Here is a 13,612-nt window from a genome sequence, read left to right on the forward strand (position 1 = left end):
TAAACTCATTTAAGTGTTCAAGTGACAGAACTGTAAGAAGAAAAAACTGGTGCTGCCAGAATAATTACATGTTCAGCTATCTGCAATTAAAAACAGAAAATTATCGTATGTACTACAGTGTTTATCATTTTAAATGCCATTCATTCATTTGGTAAACTCACTTAAATGATACTGACACTACGGAACTCTTGCTATAGCACTGACTGCTATGCTGTAAATTGTAATACATATCTTTAGTACAAAGAAATGAAATCTAAACAACTTAGTAATATATATATTTATTAACAGATAGTTACATTTTGTGATACAAGTTGATGTTAATGTAGTTTTTACGTTTTTATTACAGCTCTACTAAATTGTGTTACGTGGTGCGTACTAAAATGTGAGAACACTGATGTCGAGTGAGTTCATGTGTAACTTACTATATCTTACTTACTGTATCTGCCGAGCTTATTTTTATCTCGTTGACAGTTTTTGAACTGTACTTTTCTTCATATTTTGTAGTACAACAATTGGTTTTACGCAAATAACGAGCATGCTCACTACACTACCGTAGTACTGCATGTCTATCAGTTACGTAGATAGTTCTGAACTCTCAAATGGATTACATCTGTATCGGTCATATTGTAGATGTCCTCCTCGAAACTTTTCAAGGGTAGTACACCATCACCACTTTTAAATGTTTCACCAAATATTGGTGACTAAGTTTACACTTACGTTCTTACAAAACTGTTTGTTGAGAAACGTTATTTCTTCCAACAGAAGCAGATGCCGATAAATTGTTGGAAAATAAGTTACATGATTAAATATGTATCATGCACTATGAGAACAAATGGTATTCACTGTAACAAATATAAATAAATACATTCCCTATCCTTGTGCGTTTCCTTTTTTATCTGTAGGAATGGTGCGTGCCTTATTTTGATAAATGCAGGAACCGAAGCGTATATGGATGCAACTCCCAGTCAAAGCCATCGCCGTCTCATTGTATCTACTCAACGGCAAGCGTATGCAACCAGAATGTGCGTGAGGCCCCTCCTGCCCAAGCGCATATCAGTCCAGCTGTAATTTTCTGAAAGACCCTTCACAGCCGAAGAGTCCTTCGCCGTATGGGTCCTTGCCAGGCCGCCTTGTCTCGTCAGACGTCACGCTGTCCTGCTTCAGGAACCAGTCCCTGTACGACAACAGCTTCGACTGCCACGCTTCTGCAACACATGCAAACAAGAGAACGCTTTCAACAACAACAGACAAACCAACACACACACACACACACACACACACACACACACACACACACACAAAATATATGTAGACCATGTGTGTTCATGGAGGTATATTTAGGGCCCCAGCAACGTGATTACCAGCGACGTCGTTTGATTAGAATTTAAACATCGGGTAATTTTATTAGGGTTTGTCTCTCAGCCAATTTTACGGACATTCGGGAAGCATAAGTTGTACACGCAGTTTGGATGGGACCTTCAGATGGCTGCAATACAGACTCGGGAGTTTCTTGCTACCTTAGAGCCACGTCAATATTTGGTCAGGGCAAGGAAGGTTGCAGTTCCTGCTAGAACTCCAGCGATAACTTATCCTCTCAACTATTATCCACCATAAAACCACTCTCTTCTCACAATACACATATAAAGGATGTCATGCAAAAATGTTACGGTGGCCGGCCGAAGTGGCCGTGCGGTTAAAGGCGCTGCAGTCTGGAACCGCAAGACCGCTCCGGTTGCAGGTTCGAATCCTGCCTCGGGCATGGATGTTTGTGATGTCCTTAGGTTAGTTAGGTTTAACTAGTTCTAAGTTCTAGGGGACTAATGACCTCAGCAGTTGAGTCCCATAGTGCTCAGAACCATTTGAACCATTTTTTTGTTACAGTGTCAGGGTGAATACTGTTAGCGGTGGCAGTAGCTTCAGTAAAACCCTGTACTAAGGGAGGTCCATAACATAAATGTAAATTAAGATATTAATTAATAAATATTTGTGATGGAAGCTTCGTGTGATCAAGCTGCCTGCAACCTTTTATAAAAGGAAACTTGTTCCTCAGACAAGATCGAAACTTTTTCACGCATGTAGGCTGTCTCTCAAGATCTGATCACGAGCATATCTGGGAACTTAGTCGTGGTTATAAGGGATTGGTTCCAGAAGTGTTTCCTTTTTTTCCTAGTGAAAATATTATCTTATTGTTTGTGACTTCCTTAACTCTATAGCTTTGTAACACTTACCTTGCCCACCAAAGTTTCTCTCTTCGTTTGTTTCATATTACATTTTCAAATTTAGGGTACAATCCATGCTCTCATTCCCGTACAGATGTTAGAAATGGCTGTCGTCATCACGTGTTAATTTGTAAATTTCTGTTCAAACTTTTAATTAATTTTTTGTGTTCTGGGGATCACATTTGGAATACCTCAATATCGTGTGAACTGTGTACGTACGTTTGAAAGTAAAGTACATTTTCTCTGTGGAAATATGGCTAAATGCTGCTCATCTATAAAACTAGATTTATCTACAATTAAATGTTATAAATGTAGCCCGACCACACAAAGGTATTATCTAATGCAAATTGAACTAGGGAATAGAAACAGTTGTAAAGTCGAAACGGCTTCAGTACCTTTTAAGCTGTTGTGTGCCAGAATGAGAGGTTGTCAGATATTTTTGCAGCTGCATATTTTGTTCGTTTCTCTGCAAGAATATGTTCACGATGTGGCTTGTGGAAGTTACTTTTGTTTCTTGTTGTATATTTATGAATGCTGCCGTTATTTTGAAACTATGGTTGGCATTTCATAACATCCTTCCATAGAAGAATAATGTATATTATTAGATAGTAGTTGTTATGCCTAGCATTATGAACATTTGTTTCCACGAGATTCGATGGTACACATCACTCGAGAGAACGTTGTCCAAACTGAACCTGTTCATTATATATATATATATATATATATATATATATATATATATATATATAACAGAACAAGCAATTTTATTTCGTGAACTGAAACTATTTCAATTCATATTTGATGAGTACCTTCTGTAAATATTAAAATAATCCGATTCTTATACATTTCTGTGGACCAACATTCATCCTCGTTTTCACAAGAGTTATTTGATTTCCGAAAATCAACTTGCTGGAACGAAAACTACATCTTTCAGTAAGATAAAACAGATCATAAAAGTGCAATTGTGTTCTGCTGAAACACTCAATGATCGAACTCAGTGCACAAGACAACTGCACAAGACAACTGCACAAGACAAATGTACAAGACAAATGTACAAGACAAATGTACAAGACAAATGTACAAGACAAATGTACAAGACAACTGCACAAGACAACTGCACAAGACAACTGCACAAGACAAATGTACAAGACAACTGCACAAGACAACTGCACAAGACAACTGCACAAGACAACTGCACAAGACAACTGCACAAGACAACTGCACAAGACAAATGCACAAGACAAATGCACAAGACAAATGCACAAGACAAATGCACAAGACAAATGCACAAGACAAATGCACAAGACAAATGCACAAGACAAATGCACAAGACAAATGCACAAGACAAATGCACAAGACAAATGGACAAGACAAATGGACAAGACAAATGGACAAGACAAATGGACAAGACAAATGGACAAGACAAATGCACAAGACAAATGCACAAGAAAAATGCACAAGAAAAATGCACAAGAAAAATGCACAAGAAAAATGTACGCCATTTTCAGAGCGTGTCTTAAGCTTGTCTATAACTGTCGACAGACACAGAGCTTTCACTAATAAACATGACTTTTGAAATATCAAGAACCTTTTGTCCGAAGCTATAGATAAAAGAAAAGCTGATTGTAACTGGGTACAATGAAATCGGCGCTGACGCCGTCAGTGTAATACGAAGTACCCACAGCCGTAATCTGTAAAAATACGATTTAACAGAGAAGAAAATTATGCTGCATATTTTCATTTCAAGTAATATCCCGTAAAGAGCTTGAAAGTATTATGAAAGAACGAAGCATATTATATGGATAGAACGACAGCGTGCATAAATAAGATGAAGCTATGTCTGGTGGTCCTACTCGCCCATTCAGCACAAACCGACCGCCATTTCATCCTCTGGTAGTGTTCAGCATTCGAATGTGGTTTTAAGGGACATTTCAGCACACTGCACTCCCGGCCGTTGTGAGACAACCAGATTTTGTCACTCAAATTTACTTCTCAATTGGCATAAGGTGGCTGAGTGCACCTGGTTCCAATCCTCCCAGCAGGGAAAAATCTCTTGAAGTACTGGGAACTGAACCTGGGTTATGATCAGAGTAATCCATCCGTATACAGCCGTTAGGCATTTATTACAAATATGGAATGTCCTATATACTGATAAGTGATTTAGAAAACACAATAGAGTTTCACACTCTTGCTTAAATGTACGGTCTGTTTTGAAGAGCAGCCGGCCGGTGTGGCCGAGCGGTTCTAGGAGCTCCACTCTGGAAACGCACGACCGCTACGGTCGCAGGTTCGAATCCTGCCTCAGGCATGGCTGTGTATGATGTCCTTAGGTTAGTTAGGTTTAAGTAGTTCTAAGTTCTGGGGGACTGATGACCTCAGAAGTTAAGTCCCATAGTGCTCAGAGCCATTTTTGTTTTGTTTTGAAGAGCACATCCCAGGAATGAAGTGATGTTCAATTCATTAAAATTTTCTTTACTTTCTGAATCATCAGTATAGAAAGCAGTTACGAAATTCAATTAATGAACAAAAAATTCTGGAACTCGCTTTCGTAGTCATATCAGGAATTTCCTACAAGGAAGGGCGTCAAACGCAGCAGGTGGGGTGGCAGGTCTCACATTGTAACATCTGAATTCCAGATACGGGATATCAATGCTTGTCCTTAGATTTTGTATGATAGCAAAAGGTATCACCTCATGTTGCGATTTTCCAAGCATTTGCATTTCACCGCCGGCATGTACACCCAGTCATATGTTCTACGACCCATCACTCTAGCTAACACTATTCCATTATTCTAGCATTTACCTAATCTGTCCTTGAGCAAGCGTTATTCTGCGTGCCATTTTATTGTGAATGACAGAGGTGTGCGCGTGTGTGGTTTTTTTTATTATTTTCTTTTCTTCAACAGCGGCCGTCCGAGTTATACCATTCGAAAAAGAAGCAATAGCAGCTGAAGATGATATGTGGAAACACAATTTATACGCAGCTAACGTAGAGGATTGCAAACGCATTAATAAAGAGCACCTTCCAATGGACGCAGATATTAGAAGTATATTGCTGTTGTCACGAATACTGTATCTGACGTACGAAAATAGTGTTCCGCAGTTTCCAGCATAACTATTCACTTAATAAACATTGTATATAAGCCAGGAGATTATAAATGAGCAGTATAGTACCGCAGTATTACACTGAGATTGCAACCTCTACCACAGAATTGTCCAAAAAGTTGTACACAAGGTCAATACTGAGACCAGTGAATGAAATGTATTCCCATTTGAGAATTTGCACTACCATCAGCTGTACAATGGACTGACGACAATAGAAATATATGTTGGACCGGGGCCCGAACCCAGATTTCCCACTTATCACAAACGGTCGCCTTAACATTAGGCTATCCGAACACTAGTCACGGCAAAACCGAGAATTCCATATGTCGTCAACTAAGTGTGTGCAATCAGTACTTTTACATCCATTATGAATATCCCCGCACAGAGGATCCATTTTAATTGAAAACCGCTTGGCCGGTGTCCGTGGATAAATGCGATACTACAGCGCCTGCACTGTCCCGAAGTCAGTCTTCTAGCTCGTTCGATGCAGCCCTCACAAATTATTCTGTGGAAATGTTTTCGTCGTTGAGTAGCACTGGAAACCTACGTCTTCAATTATTTTCCGGATGTCTATCTCTATAGTTTATACCCTCTACAGCTCCCTCAAGTACTACGGAACTTATTCCCTGTGTTAAAAGACGTTCCATCATCCTGTCCCTTCTTCTTGTCAGCGTTTTCAATATATTCCTTTCCTCTCTTATTCTACGCAGAACCTCCTCATTACTTATCTTATCAGTCCATCTAATTTTCAACATTCGTCTCTAGCACCACATCTCAAAAACTTCGATTCTGTCCTGTTCCAGTTTTCCTGTAGTCAGTGTTTCACTATTCCTTATCGCAGTATCTATAGCCTTAGGGAACTTGAAGCTACTACCGTATTCCTCTTCATATCGCATTTATTCTTCCTGATTAGTCTCTTAAACTTCAGCATGTTGTTCATCGCTACTAAATTGTAATATGAGTCTATATCTGCCCCTGGGTACGCCTTACAATCCAATATCTGATACCGGAATCTCTGCTTGACCAAGATGTAATCTAACTGAGATCTTCCTGTATCTCTTGGCCTTTTGGAAGTATATCACCCCCTCTTGTTCTTCCTGATCAGAATATTCGCTGTAACAGACTGAAATTTATTGCAGAACTCAATTAGTCTTTCTCCTGTCTCAGTACCAAGCTCATATTCTCCAGTAACCTATTCTTTTTCTCGTAACAAATGCATTTCAGCACCTCCCCCCCCCCCCCGTTACCGTTAGATTTTCATCCTCATTTACGTACTGAATTACCCGCTCAATATCCTCATATACTTTCTATGTCTCTCAATTTTCTGCTTGTGACTTCAAGATGTGTACCCGAAGTATGGTTGTGGGTGTTCGTTTGCTGCCAATTCTGATGGGAACAACCGTATCAATGAACTTTCGTAGTAACCCACTCAAGTACCTTTCTATTTATTACGAGTCATACTCTTGTTATACCATTTTCTGCCACTGTTGGTATTACCCTATACTCGTCTGACTATAAATCCTTGTCTTTTCATTTTACCTTACTACTTCTCCTTGTTTCGCTTACACCTTATTCCCGCAGTGGTCGCAGGGTTGGCGTGTTTACAACGGTTTTGGCCAGGTTAGTTTGTAGCGGTGGCCGGATGCCCTTCCTGCCGCCACCCTAACCCCCCAGGATGGAATCAGTGTACCCCAACTGTCTGCATCTAGTGTAAATCGTGAAATAGTGCGAACGTGTTGCAGATGTCGGCGACTCGTGTAACTGAGGGGGAACATGGGGATCAGTCCGATATTCACCTAGGGGGATGTGGAAAACCGCCTAAAAACCACATCGAGGCTGGCCGGCACACCGGCCCTCGTCGTTAATCCACCGGGCGGATGCGATCTGGGGCCGGCGCGCCTACCCGAGTCCAGGAAGCAGCGCGTTAGCGCTCTCAGCTACTGTGTCGGGTCTTTCATTTTACCTCGCTGATCCTCACTATATCTAGATTGAGCTGAATCATTTCTCTTCTCAGATTTTCTAGCTTTCCTACCACGTTCAGTCTTCCGACATACCATACTCCGACTCTTAGAACATTATCCTTTCGTTAGTCTTTCAGACATTTTCTCAAAGTTGCCTCCCCCTTTGACAGACCGCCCACAGAGATTCGACTGGGGGACCAGTCGGTAACCTTTTGCCAATGGAAAGATCATGATGACACTTTTCCCAGTTATATGCCACATGTCTTATAGATACACGTTATATGTCTTTCATGCAGTGATTTCCGTGGCCTTCTGCATCCTCATGCCGTTGATCTCTGCTGATTCTTCCGCCTTTTAGGAGCAGTTTCCCACTCCTAGGGCAAGAGGGTGCCCTGAACCTCTGTCCGCTCCTCCGTCTTGTTTGACAGTGCGGTAGACAGAGTGAGGGTGATTTCTTGTTCCGAAAATCTTCAGCCGCCATTGCTGATACAGTTTATTCAAACCATCATCAGTGGTTTGGTTCGAGCCCGGAACAGAAAACGTTTTGATTTCTAATCAAAGACGCTACTCTTTTTTTAAAGAATGAAACAAAATTGGAGTTTAAGCTGCATGGCTTCTGTCACTTAAAAACAAAAAAGGGTGTTTCATTTCCATTAGTTGCCTGCACCAGTTGCTTTTATTAGCGAGGAAAGACTACCAGGGCCACAAAACGAATAACTGTGTAACAATATGCCCGAAAACGAGCCATAATGAGAATACATAAAAGGGCCGGTTAATTCGACCGATACTTTGAAGGCGAAATACAAGGTTCAGCCGGCCGGGATGGCCGAGCGGTTCTAAGCGCTACAGGCTGGAACCTCGCGACCACTACGGTCGCAGGTTCGAATCCTGCCTCTGGCATGGATATGTGTGATGTCCTTAGGTTAGTTAGGTTTAAGTAGTTCTAAGTTCTAGGGGACTGATGACCTCAGAAGTTAAGTCCCATAGTGCTCCAAGCCATTTTGAACAAGGTTGAACATTTCGGCGAATTTGTCGCGATACCATGGCAGGTGCAAACCCTCGAATATGCAGTGGCCACATGTTGATGGAAGACGTGTGGCTCCCTTTCAGCCCCTCCATCTACAATGTAATGAACATAGTGGCCTAACAACTATGCAATGGTATTAGACTTTCTCCTCAGAAAGAAGGAGAAGCCTAGACGCAGTAGGATATCAGCTGAAAAGACAATATCAACGGATCGAAATAGAAAGGCTGATTGTTTTTAAGCCAGTGCCAGTCTGCTCCTTGGTAACAGGTAAATCTTTGCTTTAGCTGATCCGTGTCACTAAGTCCAGTACGAAACAAGCTTTCATTTGTGGGTAACAGATTGTTTACCACCACGAGGACGCGAACGCCACTGGTTGAACAGGAAGGCTAGGATGAAACCACACCGTCCTCCAAGAAGTTCAGCGGAAATGCCAGTTCAACCAGTGCCGTACAGTCGATCCCTTTCCCAGCATTAACCAAAAATTGTAACGAGATGCTGCATCTGTAAAATATCAGCTTCCAAATTACTGACAACAATGCAAATTCACAGACATGTTTTAACTGGAAATTCACTCGACCATCATCGACAGGCGGATCCAGACTGTCCGGCTGCTGACAGAAAAACAGCCGAGACGTAAATGTGTGTATTGCGTAACAGATAGTCAGCACGGTGAGCCGAACAAATAACACCACACTTTCATTTAAATATCGCGAAATCTCAAACCCCCGACAGAATGCGCATGCCCAACCACCTCATATCATAATCGAAAAATGGGAAATTTCCATAAAAACGACTAGGCAGCTGTTTTAGTATCCTGGCCATCACCGCAGGGTGGGGAAATATCTGAGCGATGTAATATGCTTTGCACAGGACGTAGGTATCCCGAATGCGAACTTTCTGAAGAAGGTTCTGGAAATGTCTTTCATTTAGTAGGATTGCTCCCTATGTCTTCTTCGTAACTGGCTTCCAGTTAAGGATAGCCATTTGGAGTGGAGAGCGGTCAATTACGACATCCAAAGAGTTATGTCTATCGACCACTGCCTCCCACGAAATGTCAACATTATCAAAACCCCGCAATTTAGTAATTCGGCATCTTCCCTCGTCGATGCGGGCACCAGATACAAGGGACACGATATCTAACGTAGAGAACGGTGGAACACCAGATATCGTCCGCGTATGCATGTATTGATATCGTCCCGCCCTAGTGTGTCCATCCTAGTAACTGGACGAGGACTCTTCGAAGGAGTATATCAAGTGACAGAACAAATAATGACATTGAAAACGGACTTTACTGAGGAAAACCATTACGACTGGTAATCTGGAGTGTCAGCTGGCCACTGAAAGCCACCGAGGTTTGGGAACCCGTATACAAATTATACAAGACTGCACGCGCGTCAGGTAGGTACCAATGGCTTCCACACTTGCAACAGGAAGCGATGGCTGACCCGGTCGAACGGCTTGTCAAAATCCAAAAATGCTAGAGTTCAAGGAAAAGACGTAAAATCGGCTACCGAAATGACGTCACGGCTTTCAGCTACCGCGGTCGAAATAGTATGCCCGGGAACACAGCTCTGATCAGCAACAACTTTCCCCAGCAAAATTTAATAAGATAACGGAATGAAATGTATCATTTGCTGCTTGACAAGAATATTTAGGAATTAACGCAGTCTTGCACAACTTTAAACGAATAGGGCACAATCCCTTCCCTCAAAACTTCGTAAAAGTAATACCCAACAAAGGCCAGAAACGCAAAATAAAACTCCTTAGGCAGACCGTTCAATACGGCGACTTACGAGAAGGCGATCTGATAATAAGGTCTCAGATATCGTCACACTGAAAAGCTTCTAAAAACGCAGCGTTATGAGCAGATTTAATTTTGCTATCCAGTGTCTGAACAAATAACCTGGATGGATTCCTTCTATGCCGTCACAGCATTTCCATTCTGTCTTAAGAGACGTGATATACACACGTTGATGGTGAGACTGATGTCGAATCACATGATAGAAACAATTCAATTCATCTGCTACTACTGACGTGATTTGGATCACGTCCTTAACCGTTGCATTTGACACTGCTTCTATCGTAACCATCCTTACAAGCCTGACTTCTGCAATCCGTAGCGGAACCAAATGAGCACTTTCATGTAAGTCACGTTAGAGAGAGGGAGAGGGAGAGAATTAAAATTCTTGTGGCCTCCGAGAGTCCCGCGCTCTATCAGCGCAGGATCGTATCAATGTTTATCTCAGCCTCGAATTTGACAGTTGAACCCACCGTTCCAAAATAGAGGCGAATCTTGCAGCTGAGGGGAGACTGCAGTCTCGCCCATCCAGGATCACCTCATCGAGAGAGGAATCCTCCAAGTGTGCTACAATCAGCATCCAAGGCGATCTAAATAATTTCACCGACTGTCGTGAGTGATTTAAGGTAACAGTCACTGCACTGGAGTCCATGACACTGGCGGGAATGACATCGACAGCCAAAATCCTATTACGCATCCTATCACATAAAACCAATCTGTCAAGCCCAGTGCTAGAAGTAGCGGTAAAATAGGTAAATTTGACTAAAATGGGATATTTACAGACTCAAACCTCTTGCAGTTTCAAGCAACAACTAAATCTCGCAGTTCTAGACGAAAATTGAAATTGTGCGACCTATCTTCAGAACAAAACACTTAGTTAAAGTCATCCCTATCAAAATATTCTGCAAACTTTTCCGTAACAAATAAACCACTTCTTCCTTACAAAATCGGCAGCGGTCCAAAGTGTGTCCCGTACCGGTCGGTGAGTAAAGGAGAATCAAGGTCAGATGAAGGAAAGTACATCCTATTCCTCTATCACGAAGAACTTCTATCCCTTCAATGGGAATGCAGTCTGTAAAGAACAAGGCAGTCCCAGTGGAACATTCGGGAGCAACAAAAATCACAGTGCAAAATCCAGGATGAGAAAAAGCGAGTAGATTGAACTTCATTTAGGTAAACCGACGCAACGAAGCGAGCCGCAGGTCCGATTCCAGCCGATTAACATTCAAAGAAAGAAACGTGTATGCCTACATACTTCAACAAGAAACGAAATTCGAGGCGCTGACCAACTGAATTACATAAATCAGTGTGTGTCAAGATCCAGTGGCAGGGGGAGGGGGTGAGGGGGGGAGGGGGTGAGGGGGGAAGGGGGGTGGGGGGAAGGGGGGTGGGGGGAGGGGGGGTGAGGGCTTGCACCCTGCCTCTGATATATTTGTGTTTCTCCTTTTTACGAACAAACGTGCGCTCAGATTAGATGCTTTGCTTACGGCGACTAAGAGACAATACAGCGTTGGCAGTCGAGGATGTAGGCGGGTCTTTAACATTAACCAAAGAAGGTGATAAAGAGCTGCAGGAATCCACTCCTAGCAATCCAGATCGACACGCAAGAGAGGTGTCAGGCATCACAACATCTTCGTTCACTCCACTGGAGTAACAAAAATTGAGCTTTTCAACGACAACTGAACGAGTGACATCCATGAAACAGGTAATTTTAGAGGCGTCTCAATTTGCTGCAGCTGAATCACTGGAAAATTGGAAGGCCCCACCCATGGGTAGTTTCAGAGGAAGTACCTCAACCGCGGGAGCAATACTATGAGAAACACTTGCAACCTGAGCAGTTGTTTTCGCGCTATCGACACCATGAGGAATGCAGAACTCAGCCCTACAGGATACATCAAACAACAAAGTCACTTCAGGAAGATATGGGTATGGAGTAGACGCATCAGAATCTTCACCATCCTGCGTACTACAACTCTTATGTAGCACTGCATACACTGTAGGCTTGGCAACAACAATTTCAGAACAGTGCTGCAAGGGTGAAGGCAGAAACTCAGGACCGTTAAGCTGTTCTGGTGTACCACTGCACCCGAGGAACACCTGGCCCCAACTTCGTGGGTAGTGGTGGTGGTGGTGGTGGTGGTGGTGGTGGTGGTGGTGGTGGTCGTTAGTATTTAACGTCCCGTCGACAACGAGGTCATTAGAGACGGAGCGCAAGCTCGGGTTAGGGAAGGATTGGGAAGGAAATCGGCCGTGCCCTGTCAAAGGAGCCATCCCGGCATTTGCCTGAAACGATTTAGGGAAATCACGGAAAACCTAAATCAGGATGGCTGGAGACGGGATTGAACCGTCGTCCTCCCGAATGCGAGTCCAGTGTGCTAACCACTGCGCCACCTCGCTCGGTCGTGGGTAGTAAAAATGACATCAGCTAACGTCTGTTTCCCACGTTGTTCAAAGGAGGACTTCAGTACAAATACCCACCGCATGCAATTAGATCTAAGGTGGCCACTTTCATTACAGAGAAAGCATGTCCCCACTTGCCCACTGTACGTTAGAGGAATGAGGTAACCGCGTACCTGTAGACGGGAAGGAATGTTATGTTCGACTATCATCTCCACTAAATGGATTCCGCTGTAATGTTGCAACGGATGATGAGTGGACCAGCGTTCACTTTGTACAGCCCTCACATCACCATAACGGAGCATCACCTCATCAAGTAAATTGTCGTCAGCTTCCGGCGGTAGAGTGACCACTCTGACGTAGAAAAACTATAAACACAGTTCCGCGTTAGCAAGAGGCACTTCACTAATGGAACCATCACGATACTTAATGCGAACATTACAACCGTGACAAAAAATCAACCTATCAACTTGCCCAGATCATTAAACTTTACGAAAAATGTATAGTTACCAGAATCAAAATAGGAGGTGCGAACCTGATCAGATGTTACATGAATTGTATCAATGACCCAATCTTTAATTTACAAAGATCTGGGCTGCACGGAACGCGTGGATTTGTCGAAACTAAAGTTGACTGCACCTTTCCTTGTAACACACTTTAAGCCCATTGGGGACACTAAGAGCGGACTACGCCGCTGCCAACGGACACACACACAGCAACTAACACTAACAAGGGAACCTCCCAATCGCACCCCCCTCAGATTTAGTTATAAGTTGGCACAGTGGATAGGCCGTGAAAAAACTGAACACAGATCAATCGAGAAAACAGGAAGAAGTTGTGTGGAACTATGAAAAAATTAATAAAATATACAAACTGAGTAGTCCATGAGCAACATAACCAACATCAAGGAGAACGTTAGCTGAGGTGCGCCGTGGTCCCGTGGTTAGCGTGAGTATCTGCGGAGCGAGAGGTCCTTGGTTCAAGTCTTCCCTCGACTGAAGATTTTACTTTCTTTATTTTCCCAAAGTTATGATCTGTCCGATCGTTCATTGACGTCTCTGTTCACTGTAATAAGTTTAGTGTCTGTGTTTTGCGACCGCACCGCA

General features: G+C 42.8%; 1 protein-coding gene across 1 annotated transcript in view; it reads right to left on the reverse strand.

The window, feature by feature from the left end:
- Positions 1–262: 262 nt before the first annotated feature.
- Positions 263–13,612, reverse strand: part of LOC126259704 (alpha-tocopherol transfer protein-like) — a 122,738-nt gene continuing 109,388 nt past the window's right edge. The window contains exon 7 of the mRNA XM_049956676.1: positions 263–1,205. Coding sequence (XP_049812633.1) covers positions 1,054–1,205 — 152 coding nt within the window. The 3' untranslated portion in view covers positions 263–1,053. The remainder of the gene's footprint in view (positions 1,206–13,612) is intronic.

The sequence above is a fragment of the Schistocerca nitens genome, chromosome 5 (assembly GCF_023898315.1).
Source record: "Schistocerca nitens isolate TAMUIC-IGC-003100 chromosome 5, iqSchNite1.1, whole genome shotgun sequence".
NCBI lineage: Eukaryota > Metazoa > Arthropoda > Insecta > Orthoptera > Acrididae > Schistocerca > Schistocerca nitens.